At 38.4% G+C, this 21,493-nt stretch overlaps 1 protein-coding gene across 2 annotated transcripts in view; it reads left to right on the top strand.

Annotated features, from left to right (window-relative positions):
• Positions 1 to 21,493, top strand: part of ITFG1 (integrin alpha FG-GAP repeat containing 1) — a 219,214-nt gene that overhangs the window by 19,398 nt on the left and 178,323 nt on the right. For both annotated transcript variants that reach the window (XM_006887816.1, XM_006887815.1), the window contains exon 6: positions 13,441 to 13,535. In XM_006887816.1, coding sequence (XP_006887878.1) covers positions 13,441 to 13,535 — 95 coding nt within the window. The remainder of the gene's footprint in view (positions 1 to 13,440; positions 13,536 to 21,493) is intronic.

The following is a 21,493-nucleotide window of genomic DNA, read 5'->3' on the forward strand; positions in this document are numbered from 1 at the left end:
TTGTGCGGGGAGAAGGGTGCAACAGTGAATGAATGGAATTCCAAAATCTCTGTAGATGTTCATTGACATGAAAAATAAACAACCTAAATTAAAAAAAAAAAAAAGCGCTTTTAAGTTGGCTATTTGAAGTTCTCTTGAAAGCAACTCATTCCAGTAAGCAAACCCAAACCTGAAGGCTCGATAGGTTCATGAACCTAACTACCCTACAAATGCCTAAATGTACCCACTCCATCAGCAAGCCTCCTGCCCCGAAAGCACTCCACTTTTTCCCTCCATGAGCCAGGAACGCACAGCTGCTTTCATGCCAGCCTGCTGGTTCCGTTACCAGTGCTGCTGCCTTAATTCTGCTGCTGCTTTGCACCGTTGCACTGTCTTTTGCCGTTTCTTGTGCTTAACCACTCACTCTCCTGGGTCTAGAAGTCCCAGTCCAGAGAGTGAAGGTTTTTCTTCATTAATGGTGGTAAGATTCCTCTTTCTGTCTGTGGGATGGCTTGTTTTAAATCTGTTAGGGTGTTAGACTGATCCCCGTGTTAGTGTGCCACACACTCAGGGTTCAGATCTGTTGTGCGTAAGGTCATTATGACTCTTACTCGACTCAACAGCACCTAACAATAACAAGAGTACTATACAAGTTATTTTCATTATTAGCAGGTTTTCCAACCCCCTTGCTACACAGCAAACACCTTATATTTGCCTACATTCAGCATATTCCTTGAAAAAGACATCCTGCTGGGGAAAGGTGAAGGGTAAGAGAAAGAGATGAAGGCCCTCAATAGGATGGATTGACACGATGATTGTAACACTGGTCTGGAGCATGTCGGACATGGTGAGGATGGGACATGGTTAAAAACTCTTGTTCTAGAGTCACTATGAGTTATAGTCGGCTTGATGTCACCTAACAGCACAATAACAACAACAACAATCCAGTCATATTGTGGAAATTACACAAAGACAATGAGCGGTAGATTTCACTTCTAGTAAACTGCACAGCAATCTGCCAGCTTCTTTCTTTGTAGATCAATATTGACCCCTTGATAATCTGGATATTAATGATACAAACTTTACAGGCTCACATTTAAGTAATGCAGCCAGGAAATCAACAGACAAATTGCACTAGGAAAATCTGCTGTCAGGGACTTCTCCAGAGTACAGAAGAGCAAAGATGTCAATATGGAGAGTAAGGTGTGCCTGATCCAAGCCATGGTCTTTGCAGTTGCTTGTTATGGGTCAGAAAGCTGGACAATGACTAGGAATGGTGGATGGAGAATTTGATGTCTTTGAGCTGTGGTGCTAGCGAAAAGTCTTGAGTATCCTCTGGACTACTGCTAGGAGAACAAATAGGTACATCTTGGAATCTGGAAAGGGCAAAACCAGGCTGCTTCTTGGAGACAAAGATTATGACACTCTGTCTGACATACTTTGGGCATGTTGCAGGGGAAGACCAGTCCTTGGAGAGGGACATTTAGGAGGGTGGAGGGATAGCGCAGGAGAGGAGGACCCTTGATGAGATGAATTGACTCAGTGACTGAGGTAATGGGAGTAGGTGTGTCAGAGACAATAAGGGTGGCTCAGGATGGAGCAGGGTTTAGAGCTGTTATGCAAAGGGTTGCTCTGAGTCACAGGCGACTCGATGGCACATAACAACAAACAACAACAATTTGGGGTTTTAAGGACATATTTTTCATTATTTTATATTGGTTTGCATACAAAATCTGTATACACTGTATTTCTTTCCTAACACATTGTGTTTCAAACATTCCTTCATTCATATTGTGTTTCATATGATCATTCCCATAACATTGTATTTTATAAAACCAATCACCACTGATCTATGCCCACTATCATCTCTTTTAAGGTCCCAATTGGATCTTTCCAAACTCCTTCATGCCCTCTGTCATCTCATGATTTTCTCTCCTTCCTACCCACAGCCCATAACCCTCTCCCCTTCCCCCTTTAGACTTTTATGTGCATCTTACTAGTAATCCTTCTGTTTTCACAATAAGACTGTTGAACATATCAAGGGACGTCTTATGCAGTGTTTGTCCTTATGGGATGGAGTTAGTTCACTCAACATAATGGTTTCAAGCCTTTCCCATGATACATAGTATTTTATGCAGTCATTGCTCCTGAGCGCTAAATAGTATTCCATCGTGTGAATGTACCATAATTTCTCAACCCATTCATTTGTTCATGGACATTTTGAGCTGTTTCCATTTTCTTGCTATTATAATTAACATTATTTTGAAAATCAATGTACAAATCCCCATTTCTGTCTCAGTTCTATTTTCCTCAGGTTATATTCCAAGCAGTGGAATACTTGAATCATATGAAATTTCACTGTTTAGCTTTTTGAAAAAAGACAAAACTGCCTTCCACACGGTTGTACCTTTTTATAATTCCACCAACAGTGTAGGAAAGTTTCAATCTCTCATATTCTTTCCAACATTTATTGTTTTCTGTCCTATTAAACTACTACTGGGGTGAGATGGTATCTCATTGTGGTTTTGATTTGCATCTCTCTTATTGCCAGTGATTTTGAGCAAGTAATGTCTTTTTGACAATTTGTTTATGTTTTTCAGATAGAAATATTTCATATATATTTGCCACATCTTGTTAGCACCCATACTTTGATCTTTCTTGTATTTATTCAATGAGCTGTCAGTGATTGTCTGAAAGACTAATGATTCCTCTTTTTAAGTTCTCAAAACTGAGACTGATAGTGGCTTTTGGCTTGCTTATTTCAAAATAACCTCCATTTTAGTCACTATAATACTTGGACTATCTGTAACATGTGTGTGATTTATCATTGATCAGGGTGTGTCCTAGTATTCTTTTCACAGGGAGCTCTGTTGACATAATCCCTGCACTGCAGTAGAAGAGAACCACATCTCTCTGATGGTTCAGATCTAACAGAGGCTTCAAGGGGAAATGATGGGCAGTCTCCTCCCCTAAAATTTACAGCCTCAGAAACCTCAGTGGAGGGAGGGTTCCCATGAGTTGGTTCCAACCGGAACACTCAGATAATTTTTCTTAAGAAAATGTTCTTGGAACCTTAAAATTATAAGCTATCCGTTATAATTCTTAAAAAAATTAAACACAACAATATTTTACACGAGAATTCATGCTATCAAGATGTGGTTCATGTGACACCTTCATCTTGGTTGAATTTTAGTTTTTAAGACAAAATTTAGTTCAACAGTACATACATCTTTATTTAGTTTTTCAGTTTTCCAATTTAATGTCAGTTGTCATGCCTCAGTGGTTAGAGATCTGATTTCCCTTGTGTGTTTTGAGAAGATAGTGCTGACTTGTGATTAGTTTTTGGCAGATGATTAACAGGCACACAGATGAGTTCATTGCCAAATTTTAACAGTTTTTTATATGGCACATAGCAACAACTCTGCTTACCATAATTGAAGTGACAAATTTGAATCCAAGATTAGTCATGCTTCCAATTTTTAAAAATTAAGTTCCTGTAAATTGACAGAAGAGTTGCTGTCAATACCATTAAAATGGCCAAAGCTTTACCAGTGTCACTAGGATTCAGACAACAGGAAGCTGAACAAGTCTACGGGAGCAGGTATTTATATGTTACTAAAATAAGAAAAGACAAAGTAAACAGTCTACTCCTTTGGCACGCCTGCTATTTCACCTTGGACTGAGACTGCTTGGGAAACAGCCTTCGTCATTTTACTTGGATCCACAGCGAACGTCTATAGTACCAACAGTCAGAAAATCAAAAGGCTTGTTGCTTTGGGGAAATCTGCTTTGGAGGAATTCTCCAAAGTGCTAAAGAGCAAGATGTCAGTTTAAAAGTGAAGGTGCACCTGATCCAAGCCATGGTCTTTTCAGTTCTTTCCTGTGTATCTGAAGATTGTACAGTAAATAAGGATGAATATGAGAAGAACAACTGATGATGCCTTTGAATTACAGTGTTGGTAAAGGATATTGAATATGCCAAGGACTGCAAAAAGAACAAACAAACCTGTTTTGAAGGCAGTGCAGTCAGAGTGCTACTTAGGGCCAAGGATGGTGAAATGTCATGCTGCTTTCTTAGGGCATATTTTCAGGAGCAAAGACTTGTTGGAGACAAAAGTCTAGGAAAAATAGAAAGTCAGCAAAAGAAGAGAGGCCCCTTAGTGAGATGGATTGACACAGTGACTTGCCACAGGGCTTGAGCAAGACAGAGATCATGAGGATTGTGGGGGACTTGATAGCACAAAACAACAAAGTAAGGGGGAAAAGTTATCTAGGCCATATATCACTCCTCTGTAGCTCTGATGGCCTAGTAGGGAACTGCACTACCATCCGAAAGGCACATGGTTCGAAGCCACCAGCCACTCGCTGGGAAACAGACAGGCACTCCCCTCTTGTGCAGTTTAGAGCCTCTGCAAAGCTAGTGGAGTATCAGCTATGAATCAGTTTCAACCTGACAGTACAAAACAACAGCAGCGACAATCACTCATAAATCGTCAGTACATGCAGGTGAGTGTGTAAGTAAAAAAGCCAGCAGCAATAGTATGATGGATGATTCCTGTGGACAACCTGTTTTGTTTATCAAGAAATCTGAACTCATTTGATTTCTCAAGAAACTGAGCCGACTTTTGCAATGTAAATAAATATGGAGCTTATGGGCTCATGAGAAATGTAATTCAATTTGGCCAGCACCTCCATTTTATGGGAAGCTTACAGTTATCTTTAAATCCAAAGCTATAGCCTTTACTATAACCTGGCCCAGTGCAAGCTTGGAAATACCTGATTGGACACAGATAAATCCAGCGTAACCAGTTTGGCAGGAGAAAGTATACATGCAGATGGACATCCTAGACAGGCAGTGCTTTTAGACAGAAGCAAAACTTGCCAAGTCAATTCTGCCTTATGTTGACCCTATAGGACAGAAGAGAACTATCGCATGGTTTCCAAGGTGCTAATCTTTGGAGACTAATTGACACCTCTTTCCTGTGAAGCTGAGGGTGGGTTTACACTGCCAGTCTTTCAGCTAGCAACTTCATGGTTTAACCCCAGGGCCATTAGAGCTCCTTATAGGCAGAAGAATCCCTTGTAATTGGTATAGTGAGGAGAATTATCTCACAGAAGGGGTGCAGAATCTACTGAGGTGCCAGAAATAATTGAAGTGTTGTTAAATGGTCAAATGTGAGGCTTCAGTTTGCACCTCAACGTCACTTTTTAATGGCTTCAAGTAATGTAATAATATACCACATTACTTAGAAATTACACCTAGCCATTAAGTGTTAGAGCAGATTCTGGAGTGGTGCAAGGTTATCATTAATGAACAATTTCTATAAAAAGATATTTGAAGGTAATGTGGCATAAGGATTTATAATATTTTTTTTTTAGTGTTGAAGTGGAAACACTTGTACCTGTAATTTTAATCAAAGCCAAATGTAATGTTGATTTGTTCACATTTTCTATGATTTGTATATCCAGTGGTCATAAGCATTACAGGGCTCTATACTGAGTTCTATACTAGGGGATATGGTGCAGGTATGTGACAAGGATTTATTCCCATTCCTAAAAAAGGTGATCCAGAAGAATGTGGAAATTATCAAATAATGTCTTTAATATCATGCAAATAAAATCATACTGAAGATTACTTAAAAACAGCAAGAATAGTACCTTGACAGTGAACTGCCAGAAATGCAAGCTGGATTCAGAAGCCCATGGCATAAGGGCTGTCATTACTGATACCAAATGGATCTTGGTTAAAAGCAGAGAGTGCAAGAAAGATGTTTATCTGTGTTTTATTGGACTTCGCAAAGATAGTTGATTATGTGGATCATAACAGATTATGGTTAGCTTTGAAAACAATGGGAATCCCAGAACACTTAATTGTGCTTATGCAAAGCCTATTTAAAAACCAAGAAGCTGTGTCCAGATAGAGTAAGGGAACACTGCTTGGTTTACAGTCATGAAAAGGGGGTGTCAGGGTTGTGTCATTTCTCCGTACCTACTCAGTCTGTGGTGGTGTTGCTGTTGTGGTGGTGTCCAATTGAGTTAGAATCAGTTCATAGCTGACCAACCCTCCAGCAGATTTTCAGAAGCATTTAATAGCATAGGGGAGATTGCCCGTCCTTCTCTTATGGAGCAACTGCTGTATCCAAACCGCATATCTTTGGGATTGCAGCACAGCTTCTTACCAGTAGGCCAGCAGAGCTCCCCATTTAATCTGTAAGCTGAGAAAACTGTTAGAGACACTGGACTACATAAAGAAGATTCACATCAGGATTGAAGGAAGATTCATCAACAATTTGTGTTATGCAGACAACACAGCCTTGCTTGCTGAAGTTGAAAAGGAGTTGAAACATTTGATGGAGAAGATCAAAGATAAAAACCTTCAGTCTGTTTCTGTCTGAGCATCAGGAAAGCAAAAGCCATCACTAGTGGAACAGTAGACAGTATCATGCTAGATAGAGAAAAGATTGAAGTTGTCAACTATTTCATCTTACTTGAATCCAATATCAAAATCTGTGATTCTAGTAGTCAAGAAATCAAAAGACATTACATTGGGAAAGTCTGCTGACAAGGAGTACTTTAAAGTACTAAAGAGCAAGGATGTCCATTTCAAGACTAAGGTGCACCTGGTCCTAGCCATAGTATTTTCACTTACTTGCTATGCATCTGAAAATTGGACTGTAAATAAGGGTGACAGACAAAGAATTAATACCTTTACATTTTGGTGCCGGAGAAGAAATACTGAGCATGCAGTGGACTGCCAGAAGAAGAACAAACAAATCTGCTTGGAGGAAGTTCAACCAAGTTGCTCCTTACAAATAAAGGTGGTGAAATGTCATCTCACATACCTGGGCATTTTATCAGCATGGGTCAGTCCTTGAGGAAAGAAAAATCACACTGGGAAAGGTGCAGGCCCAGAGAAAGAGAGGAATACTTTTCAATAACATGGCTCATCATAGTGACTGTAACATCAACATAGTGAGTGTAACAGTGGACTCAAGAATTTCAGAGATGGTGAGGATAGGGCAGGGTTCAGACCTCTTGATCCTAGGGTTGACTTGAAGTCAGCTCGCTGGCACCTAACGATAATTTAGAAGACAGATCTTCATGCCAAACCAGCACTTCTACCTGCTATCTTGTTCTTGTTGTTGTTATGTGCCATCGAGTCTCCTACAACTCATAGTGACCATATGTACAAAAGCCCTAAAACCTGCTCATCTTGTGCCAATCTCACTGTCTCCGACACACCACCCCAATACCCCAGTCACTGAACCAGTCCTCATCAAGGGTCTTTCTCTCTTGCGCTGTCCCTCCACCCTTCCCAGAACTGGTCTCACCTTGCAACATGTCCAGAGTATGTAAGACGAAGCTTCAGAATTCTTGCCTCCAAGGAGCAGCCTGGTCTCCCCCTCTCTGTGATGAACTTGTTTGTTCTCCTAACAGTCCATGATATATTCAATACTCTGCTCCAACACCACAGCTCAAAGGCATCAATTCTCCTTCTGTCCTCCCTAGTCATTGTCCAGCTCTCTGATGCATAACAAGTGATTGCAAAGATCATGGCCTGGATTGGGCGCACCTTAGTCTCCAGACTGACATCGTCGCTCTTCGGTACTTTCGAGAGGTCTCTCACAGCAGACTTTCCCAGTGCAATTTGTCTTTTGATTTCCTGGCTGCTGGTACCAAGAATGTTGATTGTGGAGCTAAGCAAACTAAAGCTGTTAACAATCTCAATCTCTTCATCTATCATGAGGCTGCCAGTCGTCGCAGTGGTGAGACTCTTGTTTTCTTGATGTTGAGCTTCAATCCATATTTAAGGCTGTAGTCCTTAACCTTCTGTACCCAGTACTTCCTGCTATCTTAAATAATAATAATATAACTTAGGCTGATAGTAAAAAGTGAGTGGATTGACCTTCATTTCAAAGAGCAGTTACCTTGTCGTTCTTGTTCTTTGGTACTGTGGAGTTATTGCTTGCTTTATACTGGCCAGTGTACAACAAAACAACACTACTTCATCCCGCATCCTCTATACTATCTCTTCTGTGCTTAAGCCCATTATTGCAGCTACTGCTCCAGTCCATGTGGTTGAAGATCTTCTTCCCTTTTAGTAACCTTACACTAACACATGGGCTACCCTCTATGGACTGGCCGTGCCCGGTAACATGCCCAAAGTATGTGAGAAAGTCTAACCCGCCTCACTTTTAAGTAGCATTTTGACTGTATTTCTTCCAGGACAATCTTGTTTATTATTTTGGCACTTTATGGTATATGCCACATTCCATATTCTTTCACTGATTATCCCATATTCAGTCACATCTGCAAGCTGGGCAGTGAATAAAGATGGCAGAAGGATTGATGCCTTTGAGCTCTGGTGTTGGAGAAGAGTAATGAGTATCCCATAGACTGCCAAAAGAACAAAGAGATATGTCTTAGAGAAGGTAAAGCCAGAGTGCTCCTTGAAAGCAAAGAGAACAAAGCTTTGTCTCACATTCTTTGAGCATGTTGCTAGCAAAGACTATTCCTTGGAGAAGAACATCATGCTTGGAAAGGTGGAGGGTTAGTGAAAGAAAGGAAGAGCCTCATCCAGATGGGTTGACACAGGATAGGAAAGTTAGGGGAAAAAAAGAAAGAAAAAAAATTTAAACACAGAAAATATGGCCACAGATTCAAGTTCAGAGGCAAAAACCAGATGCAGGATTCTGATCAGGCAAAATATTAGCTAACTTGGCCAGAGAATTAGTAACTATTTAATGAAGGTCCCAACTCCTGAAAAGACTTAAAATCAAAACTGATAGGGGAGCTCTGGTGGCCTAGTGGCAAGAAGCTGTACTGCAATCCCAGAGGTACACGGTTCAAATCCACCAGATGCTCTGCCGGAGAAGGAGGGACAATTTCCTCCTGTACCTGTCAGATCTGATTTGACGGTACATGCACCGAAAAAAAAAAAATCAAAACTGATAATTATATAGCTGCCTCTAACCTTGCCTTTACGATACATAGAATAGTTACCTTGTACTAGGAATAATAATCAGTTCACACATGATGGTAACCATCTCTACTCAAAGTCTGATTATTTTGTTAGTAATTAAGAACACTTCTGCATAGCGATTTTAGAACTGATGAATAAATAGCCTGTCTTTAAAAAGAAGTGAATCAACCATTATTAAATGATACTTAGTTAAAATTATTTTAAAGATTTCTAGGCTGTACAGTATGAAATAAAAATAATCAATCTGGTTCATTGGCATAAATTGCCTTACAGTGAATGTTAAGTACAATTTGGGAACTTGTTTTAATATTTGCATTAATCTTATAATATTTTGCTTGAAATAATGAAATTAGTTTGTGTAGATACTGCTCATTTTTTGTTTTATTGTTGAAATTAAGCATGAATCCTAGTATGAGCTTCATCTCATGTACCTTGGGCATATTGCTAGGACAGATTATTCCTTAAAGAGGGACCTTATGCTTACAAAGGTGGAGAGACAGTGAAGGAGAGGAAAACCTTCAACCAAGTGCATTGACACAATGACTCAGCAGTGGGCTTGAGTGTGTCAGAGATGGTGAGGACGGCACAGGATAGGGCAGGGTTCAGATCTGCTGTTCACAGGGTCGCTGTGAGTTGTATTTAACTCAATGGCACTTAACAACAACAACTAACAACAGTATGAGCTAGAAAGAGTGTAGAAAGTTTTTGGAATGAGGTAGTTGTTTAAAGAAAATGTTTCCTTTGGCCATTTTCTGCTTTTAAATATTTAATATTTTTTCCAGATTCTACCTGGAAAGAGCAGGCTAGTTGTTGTATTGCTCTTCTTTACAAAGACAGCAAAACAAAATTCACAAATAAACTTGATTCCTAGATGTTGTGTTGACAGTTATTCCTGTTGTTGCTATTGCCGTCGAGCCCGCTGTTCGTCATTGACACCCTGTGATCAACTTGTTGAGAGTATTCCTCTCCTGTGTTGACCCTCCACCTTTCTAAGCATGATTTCCTTTTCTGAGGATGGACCTTTCTGAAATCGTGGCTCTTTTGGCAGTCCATGGGATATTCAGTTGTTATCTCCAACAGCACAACTTAAAGGCACTGATTATTCTTCTGTCATCCTTAGTCACATTGTCCAACTTTCAAAAGCATAACAAGTAATTGAACAGGCCATAGCTTGGATCCAGTGCACCTTAGGGTTTAAACGAACATTGTTGCTTTTTAACATTTTAGAGAGGTCTCTGACAGCAGATTCTCCCAATATGATACATCTTTTGATTTCTTGACTGCTACTACCAAGTGTTTTGATTGTGGATCCAAGTAAATTGAAATTGTAGACAACTTCAATCTTTTCTTCATCTATCTTGATGTTATCTGTTATCCTTATGAAAAGGATTTTCATTTTCTTGATGATCCTTGATCTTTTGTAGCAAGCCACTTCAAGTCACCCTCACTTTCAGCAAGCAAAGTTTTGTCATCTGCATAACACAAGTTGTTGATAAAGTCTTTCTCCAATCCAGATGCCACATTCTTCTTTATAAAGTCTAACTTCACAAATTATTCACTCACCCTACAGATTAAATAGATACAGAGAAAGGGTACAGCCCTAAGACACACTTTTCTTGATTTTAAACCGTACAGTGTTCCTTTGATCTGTTCAGACAGCTCCGTCTTTGTCTAGATATAGGTTTTACATGAGCACTGTTGCATTTATATATCCTTAATTTGCTCTTTGCTGTATCTGTGATTCCCTATTGGATTAGGGTATAGGACAGTGGAGAAACAATGAAAGTTACACAAGTGTTCAGGTCTTTCGTTCATGGAGTCGCTATGAGTCACCTATGACTTGATGGCACATAACAATAATAACAATGAGAGCGCTCTGTTGGCCTAGTGGATAGAAAGTGATGCTACCAAGCCAAGGGTGGGTGATTTTAATCTGCAACCCTCAGGCCTGGTTTTAATTCTTTTTGGTTAAACATTCTTCTAAGTGGTATAGCCCTGGTCTGTGCATTTGCTATACAGAGGTAACTTGTGGTTGCTGTGGTGCTAAACACTGTGACACTGATATGTCAAATGTGATAACGATTACCCATGGTGGACAGTGATTGGTGAAGCTCCACGATTAAAACAAGCTTAGAAGCAGGAGTGGCATCCATTTCCAAAATATGTTGCCTCTGAAAACTATGAACTTTGAGAAACAAGTAAAGTTTTTTAAGTGTTCAGGTCTTTCATTCATAGGGTTGCTATGAGTTCTTTATGACTCACCGGCACTTAACAACAACAACAGTGGGGGAAAGAGCAAATTTTAACAATAAATAGAGTAGTTGTTATTATTTTGATATGTACCATCAAGTAGGAACTGACTCATAGTTTACCCGGTTGGCTTTCAGAGGCAATTTAATCACATGGAAGGATATTGCCCATGCTTCTCCCATGGAACAGCTTATAGATTCAAGCCGTGTCCCTTTATGTTAGCACCTCATCTCCTTACCACCAAGCCACCAGAGTTCCCTATATAGAGAAGAATAGGAAATGTTACTTGGACAATAAGTCTTTCCAGTGGGTTTTTCCTAATGGGAGTCAAATTAAGCATTTTGAACACAAATAAACCACAAGTTGCAGCTTTTGACATCTTCCTTCATGAACATTTACTGCTTCCTGAAATGATTCAGCATCAACCAATTATTTTTGGTTTTCGAGCAGTGACTCTCTTATTTTATTTCTCCCGTCTTCTTTTTATGTTGCCTGCAACTTTTTGTATTTTGCCAATAGAATTGTTCAGTCTTATAACTTCAGGCTTGAATTTATGCTTCCATTCTATCAGATTGAGAAAAGCTGAATGTGTTCTTCCATTTTAGTTTTTTAACCTCAAGTCATTGCATTTTTCATTATAATAATTTGCTTTATCTTTTTTTAAAAAAAGTATATTGGTTTGATTACAAAGTTTGTAGGCATTGTGTTTTACACTATCCGTCATTCACATTTATTTCATACAATCATTCCTATTCATTGTGTTCCATAAAATTAATCACCATTGAAATACACCCACCATTACCATCTTTCCAGATCCCCACCAATCTTTCCTATTTCAACTCTGGTCAGGTTTCTTACTTCAGCATTTCTTCCTTTTGCTTTAACTTCTCTGCATTCTAGACCAAGTTTCAGAATGTTCTGTAATGTCCAATTTGGTCTTTCTTTCGTTCTTGTCTTTTTAATGCCCTTTTTCTTTTTCCCCCATGTAAGATGTTCTCAGTATCATCCCACAGCTTGTATGGTTTGGACCATTAGTGTTTAGCATTCCAAATATATTGTTGAGATGGTAAGGTGTAGTGGATCTGTTGCTCAAATTTTTACGTCCCTAGACCATCTTCATTGGCCTTGCCATTTCTAGCTTTCCACTTGCCAGGGACAATCTTGCTAAACTCATCCAGCTACCTCAACTTTGCCTGCCTTGCAAACGCATGGCTCACCTACATCATCAACAACAAACAGTGTGAGCCATTTCTTCCTCATGCTTATAGGGCATGTTAGTTTAACCACAAGGGTATTGACTAATCTTGCCGTTAAATTGAGCCATATTTAGTGGCAGAAAGCAGGAATTTCATCACCAAGAATGAAAAGACCAGAGATTCCTTTGCCAGGGATTGTATTTTGCTTTTAATTGAGAAGCATTCTGGACTAAAAGATTGTACCTGGCTGTTAAACCTGAATTATAGCCACTTAAGGATTGTATTTGAGATACTGTCTGGACTAAGGGATTATGTTATACTATTAATTGAGAAACTCTGCACTAGGGAATTGTATCTTGCCATTGAGTCAGAAACTCTCTGAACTGAAGGATTATATGTTGCTGTCAACCTGAATTTTAACCTGTTGACTTTCCTAATAAACCCCATAACCATGAGTAGAGTTCTCTGAAATCTGTGAGGCCACTGCAACTAATTTTGGACTCAGTAAGTAGGTGCAGGAGCGTGAGAGGACATGTCTGACCTCATGAGAATTAGTTTTGTGTTGACTCAATGACAGTAGATTGAAATTTTACAACTGTTGGAAACTGGTAAAAATCATTAACAAGCTTACCTGAAGAAGAAAACATCAACAGTTTGAGTCCACCCAGAGGCACCATTGTGAAAAGACTTCACGGTTTACTCGTAAAAAATCAGTCTTTAAAAACTTTGTGCAACACAGTTCAGTTTTGAGACTGTAATGACTGAATATCAGTGCAAAGGCACTAGTTACTGGCTAGAGGTTACAGAGTATGGTAAATGAGAAGTGACTACTAATATTACATTTCTTTTGTGCTTCATAAAAATGTTTTGGAGTCATATAGCAGTGATGACAGTGTGCTGTGCATATACTAAAAACTGCTGTGTTGTACCTATTATAAGAGCAAAAGAAAAGACATTTTATACTGGTTTTCTTGTTTTTTAAAAAATGTTTATTTCATGTTTGCATTAAGAAAATTATTTTCATTTTTTTAGGAACTTATCATGGCACCCTGCTTTGACCACTAAAAGTAAAATGCGATATCCACATTCTCATGCATTTATTGACCTGACTGAAGATTTTACAGCAGGTGAGTTGCAAATCAATGTGAAATATGTTGTGAACTGTCAAAGAATTTTGTGGTGTTGTATTTTTACTTTTTTACTTAGTAGTCATTTCTTAATGAACAAAATGTTAGAAACAAGTATTAATAGGTGAAAGCAAGTCAATAGCATTAGAAGCAGAAAAACTCCTAGATGTAATGAATCATTCTTTTTATGTTGCTATTTAAACAAAATAATTTAAATTCACTGCTTATGGAATCCATAGTAATGTATACATGTGGTCAATTGATGATTCTTTCTCTTTGCAATTGCATATTCTTTGTCTCCAACTCATAGTTACCTTATGTACAAAAGAACAAAGCCCTGCCAATCCTGCCGTATCCTCACAATCTCTCCTGTTATTATGCTGTTAGTCTGTTATTATGCTAGTTATTATGTTATTATTATTATTATTATTATTATTATTATCTTAGTCTGTTATTATGCTTTTAGTCTGTTATTATGCTCACTGTGTCACGCCTCCTAGTTAAGGGTCTTCTTCTTTCCAGTGACCCCCTATCTATATTTACTAGAGACTGTGGCATGAGGATATTATTACTGTTGTCAGATGGATCTTGGCTGAAAGCAAAGAATACTAGAAAGATGTTTACTTGTATTATATGAATTATGCAGAGTCATTTTTTTGTGTGGATCATAGCAAATTATAGATAATATTCAGAAGAATGCAAATCCCAGAACACTAAATTGTGTTCATGTGAAACTTATACATAAACCAAGAAGCATTTGTATGAACAGAACAAAGGAATACTGCATGATTTAAAATGAGGACAAGTGTCCATTAAGATTGTATCTTTTCTCTCTAACTATTCATTCTGTTTGCTGAGTAAGTAATTAAAGAAGCTGGACATTGAGAAGAAGATGTGGCGTCAGAATTAGAAGACTCACAGACAGCCTGCATTATGCAGATGACACAAGATTGCTTACTAAGAGTGAAGAAAACTTGAAGTACTTTCTGCAGAAGATCAAACACTAAAACCTCCAGTATGAATTCTAATTCTACCTCAACATCAAGAAAATAAAAACTCTCACCACTGGGCCAGTAGGCAACAGAATGATAGGCAGCAAAGATTGAAGTTGTCAACAATTTCATTTTACTTGAACCTACAATCAGCACACATTTATCAGCAGTCAAGAAGAAATCAAAAGATGTATTGCATTGGAGAATTCTCCTGTCTATGACCGCTCCAAAATGCTAAAGAGCAAGGATGTTTGAAGACTAAGGTGTACTTGATCCAAGCCATGGTATTTTCAGTTGCTTCCTATGTCCCTGAAAGTTGGACAAGAAAGATCCAAGAAGAAACAATGTCTTCAAATTGTGATGTTGGCAAAGAATATTGAATATAACGTGGCCTACCAAAAGAACCAACAAATTTGTATTGAACTGAGCACAACTAGAATTCTCCTTACAGACAAGAATAGTGAAACTTCATCTCACTTCCTTTGGGCAGATTTTAGAGAGGCATCATGTTGGGAAAGGTAAAGGGTCAGAGAAAGAGAGGAAGAGCCTCAATATGGTGGATTGAAACAGTGAGTACCACGATGGCCTTGAGCATGGCAGAGGTCATGGTGACGGTGCATGATCGGACAAGGGTTAGATGTGTTGTTCATTGTGTTATTATGAGTCATAGCCAACTCAGTAGCACCTAACAGCAGCAACAGCTTTACCAAGGATGAAGTCTTTCTGCTCTTTTGATAACGTATGTAAGGCATGTGACATGAAGTCTCACCATCCTTCCTTATAAAGAGCACTTTGGCTTCGTTTCTTCCATGATAGATTTGTTTGTACTTTAGCAGTCCTTGATACATTCAGTATTCTTCACCAACTCCATAATTCAAATATATTCTATTAAATGTTATCAATTTAAGTATAAGTAAAATATTTGTTCAAAAGTAGGTCCAAAGAATTTTAAAAACTTAACCGTGGAAATTTATGAGCATAGTAAATATAGAGTAATCCCCCTTTTATTCATCACCTAGGTTGAACAGTTTTTAATATATGCCTAATCTTGTTCTGTCCTCTCCTATGCCAGATAATTTGAAAACAAATCCTAATAATTTTATCATCTTTAAATATTTCAGTATATATTAAACAATAGGCTCAGCTCCATATACATGGGCCATAGGAGTTGAGACTATTATTTCATATGCCCAATCTTGTTCCATCCTCTCCTGTCCTAAATTATCAATCATTGTAAAGTTAAAACATAATTTAACATCATCAAGTATCAGTCACTATTCAAAAATGCTGCCATTTCTCCTAAAGTGTTTTAATCATCAAGAGCTTTACAAGATCTCTGTACCATAAGATGTGTCTGTAAGTCTATTTTAAAATAGAATCTTCCTCTTTGTTTATAATGTTTTCATTTTATCTTCAACAAAATAGGGGAACTTAGATAAGATAGGGAAATTCTCTCTCATGTTGAGTTTCTCAAAGTCTACATATTGCTTATAGCATAGTAGAGTATATTTTTGGACTGTTAACCAGAACAGTGCTTTTTAGTCCATCAAATTTCCAAAGTTAAAGGATGAGGCCATCTCCTGCTGTGTAGAGTTAGAGCCTCAGAAACTCAATGGAGGCTCACCATGAGTTAGAATTGACCAAACAGTCATAAGTTTGGTTTCTGCTTTGAAGCCATTGTTCTGTCAGTTAACAGATAGTTCCTCTAAACCATTAGTTAGATTTAGAACCTTAATCTGAATCAAGACTTTCTTGGGAGAGGAGTTTCAAGAATAATTATTAGGTGTTGCTCTGTTTCATCTCATCAAGAGACACATAACTCATGTTCTCTTTATAATGTTAAAATGGTCTGAAGCTTAGTTTTCTTCAGCTGAGTCATCCAGAATGGCACTGCCCTAATGACACTTTGCAGCTGCTGTTGCTTTTTCAGGTCCGGTTTACTTCAGTAACCTAGATAGCCAAGTCAGTTGCCATCAGTTCAGTGCTGATTCATTGCAACACCCTATGTTACATAGAACTGCTCTATAGTATTGTATTCATTGTCAACAGGCCTTTTATCTGTAGAGCCACTGAGTGAGTTTGAACCATCAATCTTTAGGTTAGGAACTGATCACAAGCAGGTAGTGTCACCCTGGAATCTAACTACTTGTTGTTGTTGTTGTTGTTGTTGCTGCTGCTGCTGCTGCATGTGTGTCATGGAGTCAGAACAGATTCCTGACAGACCCTCCAGTGACTTTTCAAAGACTATAAATTACACAAAAGGAGATTGTCCATCTGTCTCCTACCTGATATTGTTGTTGCTACTTGCTCTCAAGTCGAGTACGACTCAGTGACCCTGTGAACAGGAAACCTGAACCCTGCCCTATCCTGTGCCATCCTCACCATCTCTGACACACTAGAATCCATTGCTGATGTCAGTGTGTCATCTAGCTCATTGGAGTTCTTCCTCTCCCTCACTGACCCTCCATCCTTTCAAGCATGATGTCCCTTTCCGATGAACAGTCTTGACTAGCTCCACGTCCAAAGTCGAAAAGATGAAGCTTCACCATCTTTGCCTCCAGCAAGCACCTCTATTAAATCTGATTAAGAATTTTTCTAGAGGCGAGCTGTGGCCTAGTGGCAGGAAACTGCACTGCAATCCCAGAGTTGCGCAGTTCAAATCCACCAGATGCTCTGCTGAAGAAGGAGGAACAATCGCCTCCTATACCTGTCAGATCCAATTTGATGGTACACACATATTAAAAAAAAATTTCTAGAACCTTTTAATTATTAAATTCTTAAGACACAGTTTGCAAAGTTAAAGTTTTAACAACCAAAGTCATCAGGATTTTACTAGTTTTAAACTGAGCCACTTACCCTCTAGATATTTTTACAGTTTTAAGTTACTAGTTTTTTACAATGTGATCAGGCAGTAAATGTTAGGAGAGAAAGTACATTTTAAGGAAAGAATATAGGGGTATTATAACTGTTGATTACTTGGCGTTTTAAATCATAAGAAAAATACAATGTTTTGTGTAAAATGTTGTGACACTTATTAAAAGCTCCATTTTTAAGATAGGAAAATTTTATCATTTCTGTAACTATATCATATAGACATTTTTAAATACTATATAAAAATGAGAGATTGAACAATTGAAGAAACATATAATGGGATGTCTGGACCTTGATAAGCTCAAATTGAAACAGTTTAAATAATCATTAGTTTATCTTTTAATAGTGATTAGATTATATTGGTTAACAGTATATTAATAAAAATATATTCTCATTGCCATTGAGTCTAACTTATAACAGCCATCTATTGGGTTTCAGAGACTATAAATCTTTACAAGAGGCAATACCTATTTTTCTCATATGCAACATCTGATGGATTCGAACTGCCAGCCTTTCAGTTAGCAGCTCAATTCATTTCCACTAATCCATCAGGGAGGGATAGATAGATAGATAGATAGATGAATTTCTTTTTCAAGAAAGAACTTTGCTATAACATTTTATAAACACATCATTTATACTTTATTGGACTGCCTTAAATTGATGGCTTTACTTTGAATCATTTAAGGATTAAGTGTATACAGTTAGCAAAGTCTACCTAAGAATTTGTGCAATGAAACACATCAGGCCATTTAGTCCTTGGTGTCATGATTTTGAGCTGAACAGTATATTATAGGAGATAAAAAGAATTTCTCTTTAATAAGCATTCTTCCAAAAATTCCTAATAAGTTAAAAAGCTATCAGTAAATATTAAAAATTTTAATTTTACCACCATTTTCTTATTTCAAAATCTATCTCTATCTTTGAAATCATGTCAGCAAACATTTATTCAGTGCCACCTTCACCCAAAGCTTCCCACTGTGTTCTGTGATACAGAGGTGAAATGCTTTCAACCATCAAAGTGTTCAGTATACTAGAGAGAGACTGACAGAAGTAGCTATAATTTGTATCAAAATGCCTAAGTACAAAGTAGATACAAAAGTTGTGCTAAAAATATGCCCAAGTGGCAAAAACAAGATTTTTGTTCTCATTGTCCATAGTACGCCTAACTCTTTACCATTAATTAAGAACTGACTCATAGCAGGGGTTTTGGAGACTATAACTTACACTAGAAGAGATTGCTCATTTTTCTCCCGTGGTATTATAGGTGGGTTCAAATCCTAGAGAAGTGCGGGCTTTGGGTTACCAGCCCAGCTGCTTATGGCCCAGGCCACCGAGCTCCCTGTAGTAAATCTTTTCCACATGGTAAGTTATTCAGGGAGGCTGGGCTCTATGAGGAGAAATGTGGGGTCAGGATTGGTGGACGATTTATCAACAATCTGCGTTATGCGGATGACACAACCCTGCTTGTTGAAACTAAAGAGGACCTGAAGCGCCTGCTGCAGAGCGTCAAGGACTGCAGCCTACAATATGGATTGAGGCTCAATGTCAAGAAGACAAAGATTCTCACCACTGGACCAATTGGCAGCATCAGGATGGATGGTGAAGAGATTAAGATTGTACACAGCTTTAGTTCGCTTGGCTCCATAGTCAAGTCTTGGCACCAGCAGCCAAGAAATTAAAAGGTGCATTGCCATGGGAAAGTCTGCTGTTAGGGACCTCTCCAAAGTACTGAAGAGCAGTGGTGTCTCTTTGGAGACTAAGGTGCGTCTGATACAGGCCATGGTCTTCGCAATCACCTGTTATGCATCAGAGAGTTGGACAATGACCAAGGAGGATAGAAGGAGAATTGATGCCTTTTGAGCTGTGGTGCTGGAGAAGAGTATTGAGAATACCATGGACTGCTAGGAAAACAAACAGATTTGTCCTGGAAAGGGTTAAACCGGGTGGCTCCTTGGAGGCAAGGATTCTGAGGCTCCATCTAACATATTTTGGACATGTTGTGAGGAGAGACAGGTTCTTGGAGAGGGACATCATGCTTGGGAGGGTGGAGGGACAGTGCAGGAGAGGAAGGCCCTCTATGAGGTGAACTGATTCAGTGATTGGGATAATTGGGATGGGAGTGTCGAAGACAGTGCGATTGGCACAGGACAGAGCGGAGTTTAGGGCTGTTGTACATAGGGTCGCTATGAGTCGCAGGCGACTCAACGGCACATAACAACAACAACAAAGTTATTCAGGAAATTCTCATGTAAGTGGTACTTTTATGAGAGAGAAATCAAAATATATAATGTATCAAATGAGTTCTCCCTTGAAAATACTTTTTCCCTTTTTTATCTTTTCACTTGTTTATTTATTACCTTTTATCAATTATTAAAAGCATACTTAGAAGGACTTCTGAGGGAAAGTCCTAATGGTGTGGTGGTTAAGAAGTCAGCTCCTGGCTGGTTGGTTGAACTAATTCAGCAGCTGCACAAGCAAAAGACCTAGCATGTTACCTCGGAAGTTACAGCCTAGAAAACCCTCTTGAGACATGTCTCCCCTGTAACCATCAGGTCACTTGAAAGTTGGCCTAACAGCACCTAACAGTAGCAGTGTACTTTATGATTGTAATGCTTTTTTTTTTTTTCTGAGTAAAAGCTCTGTTTTGGAAAACATATGCTTCATATTGATCCTTTTTCCATTCCTGCTGTAATAACCCTAATTTTTCCTAGGCCAGCAATTTTCAAAATATGTTGTGGAAATCCCTTAGGATCCCCAAAACTACCAAGAGATCTGCAAGACTGAAATTAGGTTTGCTGTAAACCGTTGTTGCCTTTTTCATGCCATTCTTCTAGTTTGTACAGAATAGTTTTCTAGAGATTTTATAAAATGATCCAGTTTCTTTCTGAAGCTTGTATATGTGAATTTTAATATTTTAATGCCCAGTATGGTAAATGTCAATCCCTGTAGCTCACATAAAATTTGGGGTCCTTAGTTGTTACTAACAAATTACAAAAGTGTACTGAGATCTGTAATCTTGAAAATTGTTGCCATAGGCAACTGAATGCCTCTCAGGAACTGAGGTCATTGGACAAAGTAATGGGAGAGTGTATAAAATATCTCTGATGCGTACATATATCAAACAAAGCTAATATATTGGTTGTGACAAATTAGATTATGAAGATCTCTCTGAGCACTTATTTCTACACCCTTCACTTTCTTGTTACTGCCAAATATGTGTCATGATTATAGCATCAGACCCTGAGATATCGCCTAATAAGAAAAATTTAGAGGCTGATCTCTTGTGAGATTATATGAAATATGTAGTCCTTAACCCCCAGAAGCCCTTATCATTTTCTGTGTTAGATCATCTAGCTACTTTTTACAAAATTGGAAAACTTTTACTGGCCTTTAGCTTCCCATTTATTGGTGAAGACAAAGAAGTTTTACTGTAAGAGAGATAACTCACACCCAGAATGCCCCCTTGCTCACTTCTTTTTGCAAAGAGCAGGGGAGGTGAATTCTGTAAGCCATTTAAATGGTAACTGTGTGTCATTGGGAAAGCAAAGGTACATGGCCTGTAAAATTCTGGGATGTCACACATCCCTTTTCATTCATTTATCAAGTTTAATAGTTACTGAGCCTCTACTCTTCTTGGCATGTGATAGTTACTAGGAGTTAAAAGATGAAAGACAAGATTAGACTCAAATGTTACATGCACTCCAGTGATACAATTATAGCATAACATCATTATTCCTTATTCAAAAGTTTATCCTTAATTTTTAAACACATTGACCTAGAAATATTTTTTAATTCAATAGATTAAAGGCCCAAGTTGTACAGAAATGCACAGCAGATCATTTGTTTTTATTTTGTTTGGAGGAACTATGCAAGATTCTTGCTCTAAATCTTCCTCTGAATTTGAAATCTTGTAGCTCTGATGGCTTCATGGTAAGGAATTGTGCTGCCAATGCAAAGATAGGTGGTTTGGATCCACCAGATGCTCCATCAGAGAAGGATAGGCAGTTTCCTGAGTGATTTCCTGCCTCTGAAAACCCACTGGAGGATCTGCTGACAACTCTGAGATGTATGTGTCCAAGTTGAATTTCCTCCCGG

The sequence above is a fragment of the Elephantulus edwardii genome, unplaced genomic scaffold (genome assembly GCF_000299155.1).
Source record: "Elephantulus edwardii isolate Elephantulus edwardi_28Jun2011 unplaced genomic scaffold, EleEdw1.0 scaffold00062, whole genome shotgun sequence".
Taxonomy (NCBI): Eukaryota; Metazoa; Chordata; class Mammalia; order Macroscelidea; family Macroscelididae; genus Elephantulus; species Elephantulus edwardii.